Below are 23,503 nucleotides of genomic sequence, written 5' to 3' on the forward strand. Positions count from 1 at the left end.
CTTTCACCCCCCTAAACCTCACTCCCATCTGGGTCACGGCACCAATGTATCAGGTCCTACTCAACCTGCTCAGACCCCTAACAAGGACACTAAAGACTGCAGTCTCTAATGTCAGTCGCTAGTGCACCAGTTGAGGCCAGGGGAATGAGGTCTATCCACACAGCTTTTACTAGCTGGCCTCCATTACACTCAACCCCCTAAACCTCACTCCCACCCGGGTCACAGCACCAATGTATCAGGTCCTACTCAACCTGCTCTGACCCCCTAACAAGGACACTAAAGACCATAGTGTCTAATGTCAGTTGCTAGTGCACCAGTTGAGGCCAGGGGAATGAGGTCTATCCACACAGCTTTTACTAGCTGGCCTCCATTACACTCAACCCCCTAAACCTCACTCCCACCCGGGTCACAGCACCAATGTATCAGGTCCTACTCAACCTGCTCAGACCCCTAACAAGGACACTAAAGACTGCAGTCTCTAATGTCAGTCGCTAGTGCACCAGTTGAGGCCAGGGGAATGAGGTCTATCCACACAGCTTTTACTAGCTGGCCTCCATTACACAAACATGAATGCAGAAGAATATAAAATGTCATTATGATTTAAATGTAGTGGTTCATTTAGCACAATACTGAGATTTTTGATGATTGAGAGACACATCACTTGTTAAACAGTCTAACCTGTTGTGAAGAGGCTGTTCTTGAAACATGAAATTGAAGATGATCTGCAACATCTGCCTGTGGAAAACCTGTGACATTTAAAGTTGACTTTTTGACACAGAAACGTCATTGTGCTTGGTCAGTTGGTTGAAGTTCCTGAGTGAATGTGCTTTGTCATCATTCATAGTACACAATGAAGTCTAGTCAAAGCCTGAAGCTTCTCAGAATCAATAAAACCAGGGTCCCCACGGGTTCTTAAGTCGTAAATGTAGTTTCATCAAATTTACGGCCATAAAAAGTCTTAAATATCTGAAAAGGTATAAGAAGTCTTTATCATTTCAAGAGGTCTTAAATTTGGGAAAACCTGGAATTGCAATATGGCTTAATATGACAATTAAATGTGATTTCATTTAAAAATAAAAGTGAGCGTTGCTGCGCATTCTACAGGCTCACACTTTTAGAGCGGTTCGCAATCACAGAATAGCCCACATTTATGACAAATGATTGCTTTGATCTACTGTTGATGAATTATGCCAGTGTTTACTTTATGGTGTTCATATATCATACATGCTAACTTGTCACCTTTTGAGGCTATTTAATGCCTAATAGTGTTGATAAGCACAGTGCTGCTTTGTATACAGAGGTAACAGGAGTTATATTTCTTCTGTTCCATAAACAGCATCTATTGTTAGAGTGAATGCAAAGATCAACTCATATTTTTACACATCGCTAAGAAGCTAATGTGCATTCACAAAAGTATTTAACAATATATATAATAATAATTTAAATGAATATATATATATATAATCAATTATGATTTTTACTAATGCCTTTTCTTAAAAAAATACAGTAGTTTAAAGGTTTATAAGTAAAATATAAGGTTTATAATTTTATAAAACTTGTTTTTGTCAACTTATATTATAAGTTGTTTAAATTGTGATTTTTGCAGTCATTTTATGGTTGTGGCGAGGCCAGAAATTTTAAAGTGAGTGGATCTTGGTGAAATAGGGTGGACCTCAATGGTATAAAAATAATTTGATAATTAAGATTAGTTAAATGTGATTTATTGTCAGCTAATCGTTTCATGAAAACAAAAAAATCCATTCATAAATACAATAACTAGTGAATATATTAGAATAATTTAGAATTTTCTCACTCAAATCACTGCTTGCTGCTGCTTCTGATTGCTTTTAGAGGGAAAAGCTGTTCTTAACTGCTGGTCTAGGATCAGTTTTTCAGTAATAATAGCATATTGGTGATTTGGAATATTATCCAGTTCGTGTCTGTATTTATGTTCTAGAAAGCATCAAAAGTTTCTATTTACAACGTGTTTTTGCAGCATTGAGCAATGTTGCCAATCATAGGCATTTCTGTTGATTTCTTGAATGCAATGGACAATCAGAGATGTTAGAATCCACTCACCGCTCAAAGCTGAAGTTTTTGCCCAGTGCTGAGTTCTGTACGCTTACAAATCCTCTCATGATAACAAAGTGTGGACAATATGTGAATAAGAGATTCCTTGTGTCATCGTAATGAACTAAGATGAGTGACAGCTTTTTAGTGATTACAAGGGGGCCGCTCTTTGCATGCTTTCTGAGTGACATATAATCAATATATAATCCTGCGGCCAAAATAATATTCATGTACTTGAGTGATTATTATTGTCATGTATGCATGACATTTGATTGGGTGGACTAGCCGTCAGTCTGAGTAGGCCAGTGCCACCCTCACCGTTATGTAGCCTTGCCACTTCCATTAACATTGACCTACACCCCCCACCCCCAATATGGATTTAATTCTATTTCTGCAGGTCTTAATAAAGGTCTTAAAAGCCTTAAATTTGATTTTAAAAGCCCTGCAGATGCCCTGTGATGCATCTTTCACAGTCGCTGCTCTCAGTTTGAGCTCAGTGTTAAACCTGCTTTATAATGGCTCTTTAATAAGTAAATAGTAACAGCTGAAGTTCAGTCAGGTCAGAAGAAGCTTAATTTAACCCTTGAACTCAGGACTTGCCCACAGGGAGGCATTCACTCCTAATCCCAGGTCTAAAACGGATCTCGGTTTTCCCTCTCAGAGTTAGAAAATCACTGATTTCCTGACCTTGGGAATGCCACAGACATCTGACGTTCCCCCGAGGAACAAAAAGAGAGAAGGTGACTTTCACTCTGTGTTGCTGCGCTCAGTCTTTCCAGACCTGATTGCACATTCACTTATTCCACTCACTCAAGGGCAAACATATGTCTTGTATACTAATATTCCCCTGGCAGAACTGTTTCCTGTTCGTAGAGTCCACAGCCCATAAAGCAGTAATCTACTACAGCGCGTACGCTGATACTCACCAAACAACCACTGAAATATTTGGCCTTTAAAGTTGCGATATAATTGCAGTGGAAATTTGACATAAATAGCCCCAGAAATCAACTGCCAAGCTTATTTCACGTTGCTCTCCACTCAACAACAACAAATCTGTGCTGCTAGCCTCTGAGCTAGTTTCTCAGGCAACCGTGTTCCAGATTGCAGCGTTAATTATAAATGTGAAACGGATGACGTAGAAAATGAATTAAATTAATTTAAAATGAGATATGTGGAAGTCACATAAGCCATTGAAGGACATCTGTCAGTCTCGCACGTTCTTGAAATGAGATACATATCAGAAATATTTCTTTTTTAATATTTCCGAATTGATTTTGAGTAAGCATTGTCTAAAAAAAGTCAACAGATTTGGTTCAGTAGGTAGTGCACAGCACTCTTTGGATTGGATCTCTTCCCAATCGTCTCTTGTTCTTGACGTGTCCTGTTATGTAAAAGCATTAAAAGGCTATAAATAAATGAAAGAATATATGAAAACGAAGAGTAATTGCAAGTGTTAATAAAGTGACACATCTCTCTCTTTCTCTCTTATAGAGGAGTAATGATGAGAACGGGAACTGTTCTGGGAACAGTATGGAGTTCCCCACCACTAACCTGTATGAGCTGGAGAGCCGAGTGTTCACTGATCACTGGTCCATCCCGTACAAGAGAGAGGAATCACTCGGCAAATGCCTCATCGCCTCCACCTGCCTGGCCAGACTTGGTAAGTCCTCATGGCTTTTTTACATACGTGTCTGGATGTTTGTATCCTCTAGAAAGAAATTACACATCTGAAATCTTGAATTCTCTCTCCAGGCCTGGCTGATGCAGATGAGAACTGTAAGAGGTTCATTGACCGCTGCATGCCTGAGGCCTTCAAAAAGGTTTGTGTGTGTGTTTGGATAAGCAGGCATGTAATAAACTCTACCAGGTGTTTGTTGGAAATTGTTATAAACGTTGAGATGAGATGAATAATTCAGATGTTAAATGGTGTTGTAGTTGCTGACGTCTAGTGCGGTTCACAAATGGGGAACTGAGATTCACGAGGGCATCTATAACATGCTGATGCTGCTGGTGGATTTGGTGGCGGAGAGAGTCAAACAGGATCCCATACCCATCGGCCTCATGGGAGTTCTTACTATGGTACACATACCCTTTTGATTTTACATTCTAGTAACTGTGCTTAGCTTCTACTAGGACAACGACCGGATGATATAACTAAAATAATTATATATTTTTGCTGATAATCTATATGTATTTGCTTTTCAATATTAATGTTATAATTTTTTGCCAAATTAACCAAACAGTCATTGTAGGTTTGTAGACTCAATAAAATAATAGTAAGTAAACATAAAGAAAAATTATATATATATATATATATATATATATATATATATATATATATATATATATATATATATATATATATATATATATATATATATATATATATATATATATATATAATTATTTTTTTTACAAAGTTAATAAAATACTTTTTTTACTTTTTTTAAATGTATTTATTTTGTATTATGTATAATACATATTATTAATGTGTTTTCTTTAATATATATTTTATATACAAATGTATTTTTATAATTCATTTTGCATATTTATATAATACGTTACATACATATACATTCATGTATAAATATATATATTTATTGATTTTTTTTATTTTAATGAACCAATATAACAAGTAATGTATTTATTTTGTATTACATATAATACATATCATTAATATTTTATGCTTTAATATATATGTTATATGCAAATTTATTTTAATAACAGTTCATGCTTATTAATATAATACATTAAATACATATACATGCATATATAAATATATATATTTATTGTATTTGTTTGTTAAAATTAACCAATATAACAAGTAATGTAACAGTTCATACATATTAATATATATATATATATATATATATATATATATATAAATAAATATAAATATATATTTATTTATTGCATTTAAATATACAAATATATACAGTAAATGTGATATGTAAAATATGCAATATTTATGTACTTTTTTAAGAATTGTAATGAATATTAAACTATTTTTATATAATATTAAAACAAAATGGCACGTTAAAAAAAATCGAATTTCATGTTTAGAATTATATATGAACATTGATGGCACAAAGAAATGATTGAATCAGAGTTTTGAATTTTATTCCGTCAGTTTGAATCAATTCAAATAATTTTATGGCACTTACCGACTCAGTAGTCTCCGCCTCAGATGTCACGCACATGGACTGTTGGCTGAACGTCTGATGCATAAGGCAAACAAAATGGCAAACACTTTGGGAGTTTTGAAGTCGTCATCTGATTGGTTGAATTATACAGGATGAATTATACAGGATTGTCGTAGGGACATCGACTTCACATTTTCATGCCCATAAACATGATGCGGAACAAAGCGAACTGTTATTAGTTGCTTTACATGTCAGTAAGATGTCCTCTTGGGTGTTTCTTGGCAAATGAAAGCTGTGATGGAGTCCAGACCTTCATCCGTCAGTCTAAAGGTTTGGCTACGCAAGACTACCTACTCAGACACAATTTCAATACAGAATTTTAAAAATGGGTGACATTTAACACATTTCTGTCTGCACTGTGTCTGACTATATTTATGAAACTACAGGATTTCTCTTTTTTTTCTTTTTTTTTTTTTTTGTAATTTTATATCAATTTTTTTTTTAATTCACAACATGTTTCCCTGTGTTGATTTATTGACAGGCTTTTAACCCCGATAACGAGTATCACTTTAAGAATCGGATGAAGGCCTGTCAGAGGAACTGGGCGGAAGTGTTTGGAGAGGACAGCATGTTTGCTGTGTCTCCCAGCTCCAGCTACCAGAAGGTACTGTAAACGTTCATGTGTGGGTGTGTACGTGTGCTTTTGGCATGACGCTTGACTTGACTGTCCTAGTTAATGGACAGAAAAACTGGTTTTGTAGATTCCTACATGTGTGTTGTCAGGAAAATAGTGGCAGTGTTGTTTTTTCCTTTCAGAAGAACCTGTATGTGCACATGTGTGTGTGTTTGATGGGAGGATAGTGAATGAAAAATCTGCAAATTTATGATTAAGAAATTGTACTTTTTTTTAAGCCAATGACTGCAAGTAAAAAGCCTGTTAACTGCAACGCAATAAAGGGTCATTTACACCATGAAACATGCTATTCTAAATATATTCTCGAAGATAAAATTATATCATTTGCAAAGAAACAACTCGCATAAGTGAAGAATATACTACTTTTTTTTTTTGCATGGAATTTAACACACGTTCTGTGTTCTGATTGAACCAGGAGCCTCACGGCTGGCTGGTGGACTTAGTGAATCGGGTAAGAGCTTCAGTCACGAACACTGATGGATGGAGTTATATTATATTACCTCATATTAGACATCAGACAAATCTATGTGGTGTTCAATATCTCTTAATATGACTCTTTCTTATATCTGCAGTTTGGAGAGATGGGAGGCTTCACAGCAATTCAGTGCAAGCTCAACCAGGAAGAAATAGAGATTGGGGTAAGATTGGGGCACTTTTCTAAATATGCCTGATATAGAATGGAGTCTTTATATTTACCGCAAACGCCCAAGGTCCATAATAATGGGACAATAGTTGTTATTATTTATAGTAATTATCCCTTGTGTACTGACTTTCTCAGTTGCACATTTGTGGTGGCTTATGGCTTTCTTGACACAAATGACTGTCATAGCATTTCATTTTACATTGACGAGGATCAAGCAGTAGAAATGAAATGGCTGAAACTTTGTTTCCCGTAATTGTGATTTTCTGTGTAAACACACACGCAGCTTCTTTACTCAAAGCTCTTGTTTATTTTAGATGCAATTCTAATCTTTGCTGATGTTCTGTTATTTCCTCAACCAATTTCTTAGCTACAATTATGAAAAATGAATATGCATGTAAATACATAAATGTGTAACAAAAACAAAAATAAACTGGAAATAAACTGCAACTATTAAAACCATTACCAAAATGGACTAAAACTAAACTGGAATGTAAAGAAACTTTAAAAATAGTGTTAAAGTGTCACTTTTATGCTATTTTTGGATTAGAAGTTCCTTAATTTGTTTTGGAGGTCTTCTACAACAAGTTTACATGAATTCAAGGTCAAAAACACTTTAATTTTATCATAATATCCATTGCACCTCTTTTCTCACAGTGTCTGAACAGTTCAATAAAGTCTCTCTAAACACCTTCTTTCCCAGAGCCTACTCTGCTCTGATTGGTCATATATCCCAGTCTGTTTTGATTAGTCGATTGCTTACAGCACGTGTCGGAAAAAAAACGGCCATTACCATATCTGAATTTCAGCTCCAGAGGCTTCCTCAGCACTTGTGATACGAACAGTGAAGATGGCTTTGGTTTTGCCGTATCAATTCGAGCCCGAGTCCTCATTCTTTGGAAGTTTATTCAAAGTGAAAACAGTAAGACTGGAATTACTGACGACTCGTTTCAGGCAGTTCAGAATTAGTCTTTCTTTTGGTAAATGTATCGTGCACTTTGATCTTTGAAACTCCTTTTACATTCACACGACATGAAAGATAATATCTGAAGAAAATAAAGCATAATGGGGCACTTTAAAATGAAAACAAAATGCAAAATAATAACCTTGTACCACACCTTATATTTAAAACAGACATTAGTTCGCACAGACGATTAGCTTAGATATCCGAGATATCAGCTGGACTGGTTATTTTGGGGTTGAAAATTCTGTTAGTATAATAATGAAATTGCAAAGAAATGAATGGACAATTCATGTGTCATCAGAGCAAGAGAGTGAAGAAGAATTGTCTGGATGAAGAGAGGCAGTATGAGTGAGATGCTGAATGTGAGCGAGAGAGAGAGAGAGAGAGAGAGAGAGAGAAAGAGTTGAACGAGGGCAGATTCTATTATAGCGTGTGTGCTAAAGAGCTCAGGATGTTTATCACCATCACTGAGAGCATCCTACACACAGCAGACAGTGAGAAAAAGACGAGAGCAGGGGGATGAGAGGGAAAATGAGATGCCACATTCCTATGGGCAGAAAAAAAGAGCATTCAGCTCAGTTATTAAAGGTGTCCTTGATTATGATTTCACTTTTTTAACTGTAGTTAGTGTGTGATGTTGCTATTTGGGCATAAACAACATCTGCAAAGTTACAACACTCAAAGTTCAATGCAAAGGGAGATATTTTCTTTTACAGAAATCGATTTTTAAGGACTACAAAAAAGGGCTAGTAGGGACTACAACAAACCCCAAAATTGAACCCCGCCCCTGAGCACATGCAACAAAGGGGGTGTGGCCATGTTGGGCTGCTTTAGAGAAGAGGAAGAGTTGTTGTAGTTGAGTGTTGTTGCCACGCCCTTATTTTACACCGGACTGCTTCACAAACGAGGGTCAATTCAACGCTGGATTTGCACAAAAGATTAACATGACGGCACATGCTAGTGGATGAATTGAATCAACTCCACAGCAACTACATCAATTTATCCACTAACCATTCAGAAACGTCCAGTTTCATTCTGAAAGTTGTAACTTCTTCCTGAGTCTCTCCATCAGTGTCGACTCCGGTTTGAACAATGTAAGGCTGAACACCGTTACTGACAATCCTCATTTTGTCTGTGTGAGATTCTCCAGCTTTGTTGTTGTTGAGCAACCAAAGCACGAGCTGTTAAAGTTCCGCCCTCTTCTAGAAAGGGGCGGGAGCAGCAGCTCATTTGCATTTAAAGGGACACACACAAATGCAGTGTTTTCGCTCACACCCAAATAGGGGCAAATTTGACAAGTTTTAGTAAATGATTTGTGAGGTATTTTGAGCTGAAACTTCACAGACACATTCCGGGGACACCAGAGAGTTATATTATGTTGTAAAAGGGGCATTATAGGTCCCCTTTAAGTTACACACTAACAGAATTGATTTTAAACGCCATTTCTCATCAAGCCCTCTGAGGTTATGCAGTTGTCTGAAAAACATGAAAAAGTGAGTAAGTGGTATAATGTTAAAGAATTTGACCACACAGCCCTCAAACACAAACTAACAATGTTTATATGGTCAGACAGGAGGGTAGATAAACTAGGCAGGATGGTTTTGTTTTGATTTATGTTTTGTTTTTCCTGCCATTTGTGTTTTTTTTTTTTTTTTTTTTTTTTTTTTTTCTAAAGAAGACACCAATTTAAAGGTGCCCTAGATTCAAAAATTGAATTGACCTCGGCATAGTTAAATAACAAGAGTTCAGTACATGGAAATTACATACAGTGAGTCTCAAACTCCATTGTTTCCTCCTTCTTATATAAATCTCATTTGTTTAAAAGACCTCCAAAGAACAGGCGAATCTCAACATAACACCGACTGTTACGTAACAGTTGGGATCATTAATATGTACGCCCCCAATATTTGCATATGCCAGCCCATGTTCCCAACATTATGAAAGGCATTAGACAAGGGCAGAACGTCTGGATCTGTGCACAGCTGAATCATCAGACTAGGTAAGCAAGCAAGAACAATAGTGAAAAATGGCAGATGGAGCAATAATAACTGACATGATCCATGATATCATGATATTTTTAGTGATATTTAGGGCCCAAGCGAAAATTCGCGCAGGGCCCTCTTGTTCTTCTAAGGATTATTATTATTAGGGCCCAAGCGAAAATTCGCGCAGGGCCCTCTTGTTCTTCTAAGGATTATTAGGGCCCAAGCGAAAATTCGCGCAGGGCCCTCTTGTTCTTCTAAGGATTATTATTATTTTTTTATTTTTTTTTTTTTTTTTTTTTTTCCTCTTAACATGGCTCTTAACATGCTTCAAATTGCATGAAACTCGACACACACATCAATATTGTCAACCAGTAGACATGGACAAAGCCATAGAAATGGGCGTGGTGGAGGGGCTCAGTAGCGCCACCTTTTGACAAAAGTGGGGGGGTTAGTTTTTCCTACAGTCACCAAACTCGGTACACATATTATTCTCATCAAGCCGGACAATTTTCTAATTTACATTCATTAGCTCCGACCAACAGGAAGTCAGCTATTTTGGTTTGAATGTTAATTTTTTGAAAAAACAGGCTATGAATTTTATACTACTACTCCTACAGGGTTTATCCAATTTACACCAAGCTTTTTTTAACTTGTTGCTAACACATTGAAGTTGTTTAATTGCAAACGGATTTTGGATATCTCAAACGGTTTGGCCGTGGCGAGGCAACGAATTTATGGCAAGAAAAGGGAAACAAAGTGTTATAACTTCTGCATACATTAATTGATTTTGATGAAACTTTGGCTTAGTCTTCGTTGTACAAGGCTGATCACATGGATTTGACTATTGTGATTCAAAGTCATAGCGCCACCAACTGGAAGCAGAAAATGTGTCACTTTCAGCATACATTGAGATCACCCTCTTATTTTTACCTGATTTGCTTCAAAATTCATCAGAATAATGTTAAAACTTGGCACATGTAATCCTTTGAAAATGGGCAGGGAGGAGGGGCTCTATAACGGCACCTTGTAGTGCAGTAAATGTGGAGTGAATTTGACATAGTCCTTTGATGTTTAACCGTTTTAAGTGCCTATTGCCCGCTGTGCACAGTTGCCCTGAAGCCACCGGGGTGGCGGTGCCACCGGGCTTGGGCCCGCCATCGCTGCTCGCAGCTATATATTTTTTTTTTTTTTTTTTTTCCGTCTTCCGGGGCTTTTTGGGGGCCTTAACATGCTCAAAAACTCTTGAAAATTGGCACACACATTGGAATCCGCGGCCATTAGGACGCCGGAGAGGCTGGTACCCGGGCGTGGCAGGGGGGCTCGACAGCGCCCCCTTGAAAAAAGTCTGAAAATTTGGTCCATATATTAAACATGCTTGCACGTATTAGTATGAAACTCGGTACACATATAGACCTCATCGGGCCGAACAACTTTCGCGCTCTAAGTTAATCGCCACGCCAACAGGAAGTCAGCTATTAAGGGTTGTTTGAAAAACGCATGCTCTGGAATTTGATATACTCCTCCTAGACGATTAATCCGATCGCCACCAAACTCGGTCAGCATGAAGTCAAGACACTGATGATTAAAAATTGCCAGGGGATTTTTGATATCTCGAACGGTTTGGCCGTGGCGAGGCAACGAATTTATGGCGAGAAAAAGGAAACAGGAAATGTGTTATAACGTCTTAATACATATATTGATCTTTATGAAACTTCACGAGTGTGTTCGTTATAGGAGTCTGATCACATGGATGTGACTATTGTGAGTCAAAGTTATAGCGCCACCAACTGACAGCAGGAAGTGTATCACTTTTTGAAATGTTTTGAGATCACCCTCTTATTTTTACCTGATTTGCTTCAAACTTCATCAGTGTAATGTCAATAAACAGCAGATGTAGACCTATGACAGGATTTTTGATATTTGAAATATTGTTGCCATGGCAACAGGTCAAACTGTAATAATATTCTTGAGTGTTTTTGAGGCTCTTAACATGCTTCAAATTGCATGAAACTCGACACACACATCAATATTGTCAACCAGTAGACATGGACAAAGCCATAGAAATGGGCGTGGTGGAGGGGCTCAGTAGCGCCACCTTTTGACAAAAGTGGGGTTGTTAGTTTTTCCTACAGTCACCAAACTCGGTACACATATTGTTCTCATCAAGCCGGACAATTTTCTAATTTACATTCATTAGCTCCGACCAACAGGAAGTCAGCTATTTTGGTTTGAATGTTAATTTTTTGAAAAAACAGGTTATGAATTTTATACTACTACTCCTACAGGGTTTATCCAATTTACACCAAGCTTTTTTTAACTTGTTGCGAACACATTGAAGTTGTTTAATTGCAAACGGATTTTGGATATCTCAAACGGTTTGGCCGTGGCGAGGCAACAAATTTATGGCGAGAAAAGGGAAACAGGAAATGTGTTATAACTTCTGCATACATTGATTGATGTTTATGAAACTTCAGGAGTGTGTTGGTTGTAGTAGTCTGATCACATGGATGTAACTGTTGTGAGTCAAAGTTATAGCGCCACCAAATGGCAGCAAGAAGTGTATCACTTTTAAAATGCTTTGAGATCACCCTCTTATTTTTACCTGATTTGCTTCAAACTTCATCAGTGTAATGTCAATACACAGCAGATGTAGACCTATGACAGGATTTTTGATATTTGAAATATCGTTGCCATGGCGACAGGTCAAACTGTAATAATATTCTTGAGTGTTTTTGAGGCTCTTAACATGCTTCAATTTGCATGAAACTCGACACACACATCAATATTGTCAACCAGTAGACATGGACAAAGCCATAGAAATGGGCGTGGTGGAGGGGCTCAGTAGCGCCACCTTTTGACAAAAGTGGGGGTTAGTTTTTCCTACAGTCACCAAACTCGGTATATATATTGATCTCATCAAGCCGGACAATTTTCTAATTTACATTCATTAGCTCCGACCAACAGGAAGTCGGCTATTTTTGTTTGAATGTTAATTTTTTGAAAAAACAGGCTATGAATTTTATACTACTACTCCTACAGGGTTTATCCAATTTACACCAAGCTTTTTTTAACTTGTTGCTAACACATTGAAGTTGTTTAATTGCAAACGGATTTTGGATATCTCAAACAGTTTGGCCGTGGCGAGGCAACGAATTTATGGCAAGAAAAGGGAAACAAAGTGTTATAACTTCTGCATACATTAATTGATTTTGATGAAACTTTGGCTTAGTCTTCGTTGTACAAGGCTGATCACATGGATTTGACTATTGTGATTCAAAGTCATAGCGCCACCAACTGGAAGCAGAAAATGTGTCACTTTCAGCATACATTGAGATCACCCTCTTATTTTTACCTGATTTGCTTCAAAATTCATCAGAATAATGTTAAAACTTGGCACATGTAATCCTTTGAAAATGGGCAGGGAGGAGGGGCTCTATAGCGGCACCTTGTAGTGCAGTAAATGTGGAGTGAATTTGACATAGTCCTTTGATGTTTAACCGTTTTAAGTGCCTATTGCCCGCCGTGCACAGTTGCCCTGAAGCCACCGGGGTGGCGGTGCCACCGGGCTTGGGCCCGCCATCGCTGCTCGCAGCTATATTTGTAAATTGTCTTTCTAAATGTTTCGTTAACATGTTGCTAATGTACTGTTAAATGTGGTTAAAGTTACCATTGTTTCTTACTGTATTCACGGAGACAAGAGCCGTTGCTATTTTCATTTTTAAACACTTGCAGTCTGTATAATTCATAAACACAACTTCATTCTTTATAAATCTCTCCAACAGTGTAGCATTAGCCGTTAGCCACGGAGTACCATCAGACTCATTCAGAATCAAATGTAAACATCAAAATAAACACTGTACTTACGCTATTAGACATGCTGCATGACGAACACTTTGTAAAGATCCATTTTGAGGGTTATATTAGCTGTTTGAACTTTTTTTATGTTGTTTAAGGCAAGCGCGAGCTCTTGGGGTGTGGAGCACCAGATTTAAAGGGCCACACACGCTGAATCGGCTCATTTCTAATTATGCCCCAAAAAAGGCAGTTAAAAAAATGTATTTAAAAAAAATCTATGGGGTATTTTGAGCTGAATATTACATCTTTGAAAAAAAAGTTGTAGGGCACCTTCAAAAAAAAAAAAAAAAAAAAAAACCCTCAGAAAAGCATCTAATCTGGTCTGAGACAGACAGATAGATGCTCAGAATTGACAGCTTCATTATTTTTAGCAGAAGAGGTGTCCGCTCCCCCCTTCAGTGCAAGCGTGTAAATGCCCCCCCTTGTCTTGAAGCTGTGAAGCCGCCTTGTTTTTGGTTCCGCCCGCTTGTCTTTTGAAGGTGGGCATTAGCATGATCTGGGTGCCAGGGCTGAGAGATAGAGCTGGCGACAGGGAAAAGATGCTTTGATTTAGGATTTGCATATTAATAGCCTTAACACAGGAACAGGAAGTTTGAGGCGAGCGTAGGGATGGAAATTCTTTTCAGGGGCACATACGACCTGCTGTGGCACGTAAAGGAAACTCCTCTGGTTAGTCGCCAGCTATGTTTGTATCTCAGACATAAAGGGATGCCCTTCTACAGTAACTATTTAGACCGTAGTGAGGGTAAGAGTCAATTAAAGCCAGTCTTCTCTCCTCCACTGACTGGACTGATTCATTCACTCTCTCCACTGGATGAGAAGTCATTAGAACAGAGGAGTGATTCATCTGTGCTGACTCTATGTTGGCAAATAGCTCTAAAGAGATGTATGCCAGCAGAGACATGTATAAATGTTGTATAAAAATCCCTGTAGTCATGTAAAAATGTTGTAGTTATGGCTTTTTAATCAGGTGCCTCTGAGTACCCATTTAAAGGATTAGTTCACTTTCAAATAAAATTTTCCTGATAATTTACTCACCCCCATGTCATCCAAGATGTTCATGTCTTTCTTTCTTCAGTTGAAAAGAAATTAAGGTTTTTGATGAAAACATTCCAGGATTATTCTCCTTATAGTGGACTTCAATGGCCTCCAAATGGTTGAAGGTCAAAATGACAGTTTCAGTGCAGCTTCAAAGGGCTTTAAGCGATACCAGATGAGGCATAATCGTCTTATCTGGCGAAATGATCTGTCATTTAAAAAAAAAAAAAAAAAAATGTAAATGTATATGCTTTATATAAACAAATGATCGCCTTCCAAGTGCTTCTGCCAAAACGGCACTTTCGTATTCTACAAAAAGCTTACGCTGTATGTCCTACGCCTTCCCTATTCTAATTACGGAACGAACGCAGCACCAGTTCAATTTTTTTCTGGCATCATTTAAAGCTCTTTGAAGCTGCACTGAAACTAATTTTGACCTTCAACCGTTTGGAGGCCAGTGAAGTTCACTATAAGGAGAATAATCCTGGAATGTTTTCACCAAGAACCTTCATTTCTTTTCAACTGAAGAAAGAAAGACATGAACATCTTGGATGACATGGGGATGAGTAAATTATCAGGAAAATTTTACTTGAAAGTGGACTAATCCTTTAAGGGTTAGTTCACCCTTAAATAAAGCTTCCCTCATGTCATTCTAAATGTGTCTGCTGAAATTTTAAAGAATCTTCTCATGGCTCTTTTCCATAAAACGAAAAGATTTTGTTTTTATGCCACTGGCGAATGTCTCATACTGGTTTGGAATGACATAAATGATGACTGAACTTTCTTTCTTTCTTTCTTTCTTTCTTTCTTTCTTTCTTTCTTTCTTTCTTTCTTTCTTTCTTTCTTTCTTTCTTTCTTTCTTTCTTTCTTTCTTTCTTTCTTTCTTTCTTTCTTTCTTTCTTTCTTTCTTTCTTTCTTTCTTTCTTTCTTTCTTTCTTTCTTTCTTTCTTTTTGTCCAACTATCCATTTAGAGTTTACTCACCCTTTGTTGCCATGTCATGTCTCCAACTTAGAGAAACATTTTTCTTTTATCACAGGAGAAAATGTGTATTTGATGTTTCATTACGGATTTGTTTTTGTGGTAACATTCAGAGTAAAATATACATGTGTTTGTGTGTGTGTTTTCTCAGTGTGTATCAGCTCTGGTTCAGCCGCTCGGTGTGTGTGCAGAATACCTCAACTCCGGCCTGGTGCAGGTGAGTGTTTCCACGAGTGATCTCTTCTCAGGTACATCCGTTACACGGATCCCTGGATTACTTGATTCTGATTGGTCAGAAGTTTATTTGGCTTTTTTTTTTTTTTTATCTAGTTACACTACTTTTTTTTTTTTTTTTTTTTTTTTATTTAGATATGCTAGTTGTGCTAATTAAAAAATCTCTGTAGTTTAACTAGTTATTTGTAAAACATCTTTGGCTGTTTTTTAAGAATAATTAAAAAATGCCTTGTCAGAAATGCATCTGATCTGGTCAGACAGACAGACAGACGGATAGATGTGAAATAGATAGATTTCATGTAATGTTCAGCTGACTGTACATTCCTTACTTTCCTATCAAGTATAGTTGAACCTTACAGATATTCTTTATATAGTCAGGTTTACCTGATGTTAATGACATAGTTTTGAAAATGATATTGAATAATAAAAAATACATTTGAATGAACATGTTTTAGAACAATGATTATCAGAGAAATTTCAAGGACACTGTCATGTGACCTTCACCTTAAAGTTGGTTTTGTTGTATTTTTTAGCCCATGCTGGACCCAGTCATCCATAAGATGATAACATACGTGCAGAACCTGGAGGAGAAAGACCTGAAAGACAAGGTGAGGAACCTGCAGACTTTATTCACTTTGGTGTGCAGCAGTGTGAGATTTTCACAGCTTTAAAGCTGGATATTTTATATATATATATATATATATATATATATATATATATATATATATATATATATATATATATATATATATATATATATATATATATATATATATATATATATAATGTGTGTGTGTGTGTGTGTGTGTGTTGTGCCCATAAAAAAATAAAATATATAAAAATGTAAGTGTTGTGGCTGAGTTACACTATTAAAATAGCTAGTAACACAGTAACATGGCGTGAGTTTGGTGCGGGACTATCTGCTTGACTAACCAGTGACAGATGGGCAAGTGCTTGGGAAACGCGTTTGAAAGCAATAGTGTTGTTTAATGTTGTCAAAACTACTGACTTTGGTACTGAAATTTCTTTTTGGCGCTGTTGAGTGGATTCTTAAACTACTCTGATTGGCCATTGTGTTCACGCGCTCAACAGATATGTCTGTGATTGGCTACAATGATGAATTGACCCTTCGCTAAGCCACGCCCGAAAACTGCCACAGGCCAATCGTGGTTTAGCAACTGTTTCTAGGTGCGGGAGGTCTGTCAAGCGAAAAATGCTAACGTTACCTATCAGATTGTGCTTCCAGTGTGATATTAACGTGGTTTATGGCTTTATTAACATCTACACCTACCCCAACCCTGAACCTATCCTTATAATAATGCATATACAGTAATTTTGTGTTATTTACATAGACTGTAAAAAAATATTATTTATCAAGACAACAATGATGTAATATTGATGTATGCATATGCAGTAAGCCCGGGTAGGACAATCTGACGGGTAGGTTAGCTAGCTAGCTAACTCAGCACATCATTGCTTGGAAATAATGATGGTTCTTTGTTCATAATTCATATATTTGGACGTGAAATAAGATTATTAAAGGCAAGACGGAGTAACGTTAGCCTGGCTTGCTAAAAATATAATCGGGAGAATGTTATCATTGCAAAATGGTCAGGCTAATGTCTTGTGTTTATTCCACAAGACTTAAGGATAAGCTGTTTGATTTATAATTATTAGGTTATTTTCACAAATTTCACTGAACCTGCTGTGGATTAACAAAGCTTTTCCTCAATAAATTGTGTGTTTCCCATTTGAATGGTCAGCATATGAGGCGGCTGCTGTTCGCGCTGGGAGCGTTAGCTTCAATTTCGATCAAATTATTTTCTAATCGGTTGCATATTCGTGGATATATCCCTTGAATGCATACTGCAGTCCCTTTTGTCTTGCTTTCTCAGATATTTCACCTGTTCACCAAAAATGACTAATTATCTGACACCGGTGCATACACACTGTAAATTACTTGCCAGACACGAAAGCTTGACAGGCGTAGCAACAGTAACTAAGGAGGGCGGGGCTTAGCGAAGGGTCCATTTTTAAAAAAAAAGTAAATAATGTAAATGGATATCTTTGACTTTCATCTTTGAATTTAAAAAAAATATGACAATACCAGCATTTTCCCCTAGCTCTTCATCAAGCACTTACACAGATAAACATGAAAGCGTTTGAAAGCAGGCACCAATAACCGGATATATTAAGGATCTGCTGATAGACGCCTGCTTTTAAATGCTCCGTGTACATAATGTGTAAGCGCTCAGTGAAGAGCTAGGGGAAAATGCTGGTATTGTCACATTTTTTTTAAAATTTCAGCACCGACTTGGTACTTTTGTTTTGAAAAAATAATTTCAATGTTGCTTATTTGCACTGGTTTTGCTGTATTGTTGTGGTATCATGTTATAAATCTATGAAAATGATCATGTTTTAAATTTCTTTAACTCCCTCCTTGCTGTTTCTCTCGTTTTATGTTCGTCTTTTTCTTTCTAAAGCGTTTGGTGAGTATTCCAGAGCTGTTGTCGGCCATTAAGCTCCTCTGCATGCGTTTCCAGCGGGAGCTGGTGAACGTCGTGGATGACCTTCGGCTGGACATCCTGCTCCGAATGCTCAAGACGCCCCACTTCAGTGCCAAGATGAACTCCCTCAAAGAGGTTCAAATTCCTTTCTCCTTTCTAGTGCTTAAAGTTAAAGCCTGAGTTCTTCCCTCATGTTGATGGCTCTGTGCTCTTTTAGGTCACAAAACTCATAGAGGAAAGCACAGTATCCAAGACTGTGAAGAACGCCATTGACACAGACCGACTCCTGGATTGGCTTGTAGAAAACTCAGTCCTGTCAATAGCTTTGGAAGGTATGAAGTTCCCTGATCCAGTTTAACATATTAAAACTTAATCTCTTATCAAACCCATATTGGGCCTGTTACTCTTTTCCGCTTTCGTGGTGGTTTACCAAACAGGTAAAAAAAAAAATAAAGACGTCACTTATTTGATATTCAAGGAGGTTGGCAATCACATGGAGGACATTAACATATTAATGTCTTAAGGGTACAGCCTGTTTAAAAAGTGTCAGAGAAGGTGGAAAATGCTCATCTAATAATGTAATTATTACTGTTTTAAACTAACTTTATAAGTGAATAGAATACAGTCCTTTACAGGATTACTTCACTTCAGAATTCAAATTTCCTGATAATTTTTGAAAAGAAAGAAAAACAAAAACATCTTGGATGACATGGGGGTGAGTAAATCATCAGGAAATTTTAATTCTGAACTGAGCTAATCCTTTAAATAAGGCTCTATGGCGTGTCTTGTGTATGTGGACGCTCACACTTTCACACTGAGCGAATCATCTGTGTGTTAAAGTGTTCAGAAGTCAGAGTCTCAAACTGTTGCTTTGTGCCTGAAGTCTTTTCACCTCACCCACTCATTTGTGTCATCATCTCTTTATTCAATTGTCTTTATTTAACACCGCCTCATTGTCTTTTCTCTCTTTGTTCTGTTTGCATTTCTCTTGACACTTTCTTTTTTCTCCGCTCACTTTCTCTTTTGCTCCTCTCTTTCACTTTAATGCTTTTGTTTGGTTTAACTTTCTATTTGCATTCTTCCTTTCATTTTCTCTTTTTTTACTTTCATTTTTCTATGCCAACTTTCTCTTTCACTTGTGCTCTCTCCCTGACTCCCTGAATCTCTTTCTCTTATCGGTCTAAAGGTTTTTTTTACTGTATAAGGAATGTATGATGTTTTTTTATGTATTTAGTTTTCATAAGGATTTTGTTTGTTCACACTTTTCCTTTTCAAAGCTTTTGTGTAGTCCTTAGGTTGCTCTTTAAAAACATCAAACTAAACTTGGAATGCATAAAAGTACTGATTGTAAACTCTATGGTAAAAAGGGAATTTTGTTTACATGTCTGTTATTTAAAGCAAAATATGTTTAAAGTTTTTTATTATTTATAGATGAATAACTTTAAGAGGTTTTTACATCTGTGAGGAGCTAGTTTCTCATTTTTTGAGAGTGCAATGTAAAATGTTTTTTTTGTGAAAATGAATAAAATAAGTAAAATATTTCTCTGTCTCTCTGTGTGTGTGCTGTAGGAAACATTGACCAGGCCCAGTACTGTGATAGAATAAAGGGAATCATTGAGCTGTTGGGCAGTAAGCTCTCATTAGATGAACTCTCCAAAATATGGAAAATACAGGTAAGCTTTTTATAGATATTCATCAACTCCATGCTCCATTAAAGCTGCATGAACTTTTGACATTGATTCTCAGAAATATTCTTCGCAGAAGGCTATAAATGTCATTTGGAATAAGACATAAAAGAATAGAGTCCATCTGCATTCCCATCGATTTTCAGGATGGAAATGAAGCTGTAAACAATCTTGAGATTAAATCATTACACAAGGACTGCATCATTTAGTTTAACTTGATGTATTAAGTGCAGTTACTAATAATATTATATGTTTTTTTTTTTCTCGGAAATGCACGTGACAGTAAAGCACTGAGCTTGAGTTGAGATGCAGATAAAACTTTTAACTACAGTAACTTGCAAAAACCATATTTTTATAGGGGAAAATTTACATATTCTACTCTTAGAGGGATAGTTCACCCAAAAATGAAAATTTGATATTTATCTGCTTACTCCGAGCGCATCCAAGATGTAGGTGACTTTGTTTCTTCATTAGAACACAATTGATGATTTTTAACTCCAACCGTTGCTGTCTGTCAGCCGTATAACGCGTCTCAATAGGAACTCCATCTATAAAAAAACATGCACAGACAAATCCAAATTGAACCCTGCAGCTCGTGACGACACATTGATGTCCTAAGACATGAAACGATCGGTTTGTGCGAGAAACCGAACAGTATTTATATCTTTTTTTTTTTTTTTACCTCTAAAACACCACTATGTCAACTGCCCTCTTCATCCGGTTAGTGAGGTCTGAACGCGCTCTGACAACGGAAGTGATGTCAGGCACTCATTGAAGCAAAGCATGAGACATTTTTTGACCTCAGTAACCGGATGCTGAACGCAGTTGGACATAGTGGTGTTTTAGAGGTAAAAGGTGATATAAACACTATGATATATTGCACAAACCGATCGTTTCGTGTCTTAGAACATCAGTGTGTCGTCATGAGCCGCAGGGTTTCATTTGGATTTGTCTGTCATGTTTTTTCGACTTATTGATTGAGTTCCTATTGAGACGCATTACAGACGACAACTGTTGGAGTTAAAAATCATCATTTGTGTTCCACTGAAGAAACAAAGTCACCTACATCTTGGATGCCCTGGGGGTAAGCAGATAAACATCAAATTTTCATTTTTGGGTGAACTATCCCTTTAATAAATGTACTGTTGTTCTTCTATAGGATTATACTGAACTGACGACAGCTTCAGTGATTATAGAAGGAGTACTTTGTCTCAGTTTTTGTTTTTCATGACCCTATGTGACTTTTTACTTTAGTCCAAAAAAACTTCAACAAAAACTGATTTTATGATTTGATATTTTATAATGTCTAAAAATAAATGAAAACGGGGTAAAATATATATATATATATATATAGGTAGTGGAAATGGTTAATTAGCCAATAAACGCTCCTCTGCCGCCATCTATTGGTTATAGTGGTAATTTCGTATCTTTTTTTTTTTTTTTAAATAAAAGTGTTTGTTTGCCACAAAGTGTTAGTTTTCCTACATTTTGAAACTTTTAGTTTTATAAATGGCGAGAATCTTTGAAGGAAGAACAAATAATGTTTTTGGCCTACACATTAAAAATAACATTTAAATTGGATCATTTTAAGTGCTGGAAAAAGTGTGACGCATGTAAAAGTCCTTGAAAAGTCCCTGAATTACACTCTCAAAAGGGTTTGAACAAACCCTGAAATGAATAATGTAAAAACATTTGACTATTTCTGCCACTATACCAGCATTACTACATTAAATCCATGGTAAATGTTGGTGATTTGTGAACTGAAAAGTCTTCTATAGCTTGTTTGTTTATGGTACAATGTTTCTCCTGGTTTTCACGTCAGCACTGTTTGTTCTGATATCTATGGTTTATAACAGAAAACTAGATCTCGCAGCGATGTTATTAATACTGTGGAGAATTCAAATGCTTCCTCACTGTAAATCTCAGTGCTTTGTAGAAACGTTAATGCATGATTGAGATCGGCCCGCGGCTAAACCTGTTCTGAGCTTGTGCTGCGTTGTCTATTATTGGTCCGAGTTGATTAACGGTCTGCGCTGCACAAATGAGAAGCATGGTTTTGTTCTGCTTTTGTTTCATTTGCCACTTGATGTTTCTCATGTGCAACAGAAATGGCAGCTCCTTTAACCATTCTGAATTAAAAATATTAATAAAAAGTAATAGTACATCAAGTTGATACTAAGGGGCTGTTTACACTACACTATTTTCAACTAAAAACATGGAAAGAATTTTGGACAACGGCACCCAAAAGGCAGTTGTCATGTAAATGAAGGGCCGAAACGCATTTAAAATGTTCTGTTTTTAGTTGAAAACAGTGTCGTGTAAACGGCCCCTAAAATAACTTATTATCTTTTTCATGATTTTAACATATTAAAAGGTATTAAAATAAATCCAGTTATCTTGAGTTATCACAAGAAAACAAGGCAAAAATAATATTATATTATATAATTTCAATATAGTATAATATGTTGTATTTAATTTTTTTATATTGCTTTATTTTTTAAATTGCTGTTAAAATGAATTTTATATAGTTTGGTTATATCTGAGCAAAAAGTTGATGTGTCCTGTTTTGTGTGCAGGCTGGTCAATCCTCCACTGTGATAGAGAACATCCACACCATCATCGCCGCTGCTGCTGTCAAGTTCAACTTTGACCAGCTCAGCCACCTCTTCTTCCTCATACAGAAGGTCTTGTCCATCTTCCTTTGGACTCTTTCATCTTTGTGAAGTGTGTTTTTGACTGTGCCTTGTGTGTTTTCAGAGCTGGGAGGTCGAGAGTGATCGCGTGAGACAGAAGCTACTGAGTCTGATTGGACGGATCGGCAGGGAGGCTCGCTCTGAGGCGACCACAGGAAAGGTGCGTGTCGTCAGAATTAAACGCGCGTGTGTGTTTCTGTCCCTCACCTGAAAGTTGGACTGTGATCCTGACTAGCTGTTAATAAGCAGAAATGCGAAAGGCTGTAAAATTGTTGAAGCTAGTGAATGTTTCTTCTTATTGCACTGCAGTGATTTACAGTTTAACATTAAGAAGTCATTTACTTACATTTAAATCATAAAATGTAGGAGTATAAATACAAAGTGTACAGGAATATATAAACAAATACTGCACATGGTAGAAATACATGAATATAATAATACAAATATTTAAATGTTCTATTTACCATTTTCAATTCCTGTATATTATATTAGATAAATTATATGACTGATAAATATTGTATTATACGGTCTTAATATATTTCTTCACTTTCACATGCCAGTTGAAGGTGGTCTGGTTAAACCTGGTTTAAGTTATTTTTTGTATTTGACGATAGATTTTAATATGCTCCCACCTACACTACCATTCAAAAGATCAAATTTAAATTAATTAAATTAATACATTAATAAATACTGTTACAAAAATCATTCCTCATTCTTTTGATCTTTCTATTAATCAAAGAATCCTTAAACAAGTTTCATGGTTTCCACAAAAATTTAGCAGCACAACCTTTTTCAACATTGATAATAATCAGAAATGTTTCTTGAGCAGCAAATCAACATATCAGAATGATTTCTGAAGGATCACGTGACACTGAAGACTGGAGTAATGATGCTGAAAATTCAACTTTGATCACAGGAATAAATTACACTTTACAATATATTCAAATAGAAAGCAGTTATTTTGAATTGTAATAATATTTCAAAATTTTTTGATCAAGTAATTGCCGCCTTGGTAA

At 36.5% G+C, this 23,503-nt stretch overlaps 1 protein-coding gene across 4 annotated transcripts in view; it reads left to right on the forward strand.

Moving 5' to 3' along the window:
• Positions 1-23,503, forward strand: part of usp24 (ubiquitin specific peptidase 24) — an 83,278-nt gene that overhangs the window by 12,263 nt on the left and 47,512 nt on the right. For all 4 annotated transcript variants that reach the window (XM_067384819.1, XM_067384820.1, XM_067384821.1 and 1 more), the window contains exons 2-14: positions 3,562-3,730; positions 3,823-3,890; positions 4,006-4,149; positions 5,755-5,877; positions 6,323-6,358; positions 6,480-6,545; positions 15,520-15,585; positions 16,136-16,210; positions 18,086-18,244; positions 18,327-18,441; positions 19,679-19,782; positions 22,371-22,478; positions 22,552-22,647. In XM_067384819.1, coding sequence (XP_067240920.1) covers positions 3,562-3,730; positions 3,823-3,890; positions 4,006-4,149; positions 5,755-5,877; positions 6,323-6,358; positions 6,480-6,545; positions 15,520-15,585; positions 16,136-16,210; positions 18,086-18,244; positions 18,327-18,441; positions 19,679-19,782; positions 22,371-22,478; positions 22,552-22,647 — 1,329 coding nt within the window. The remainder of the gene's footprint in view (positions 1-3,561; positions 3,731-3,822; positions 3,891-4,005; positions 4,150-5,754; positions 5,878-6,322; positions 6,359-6,479; positions 6,546-15,519; positions 15,586-16,135; positions 16,211-18,085; positions 18,245-18,326; positions 18,442-19,678; positions 19,783-22,370; positions 22,479-22,551; positions 22,648-23,503) is intronic.

Source organism: Chanodichthys erythropterus, chromosome 4 (genome assembly GCF_024489055.1).
Source record: "Chanodichthys erythropterus isolate Z2021 chromosome 4, ASM2448905v1, whole genome shotgun sequence".
Lineage (NCBI taxonomy): Eukaryota > Metazoa > Chordata > Actinopteri > Cypriniformes > Xenocyprididae > Chanodichthys > Chanodichthys erythropterus.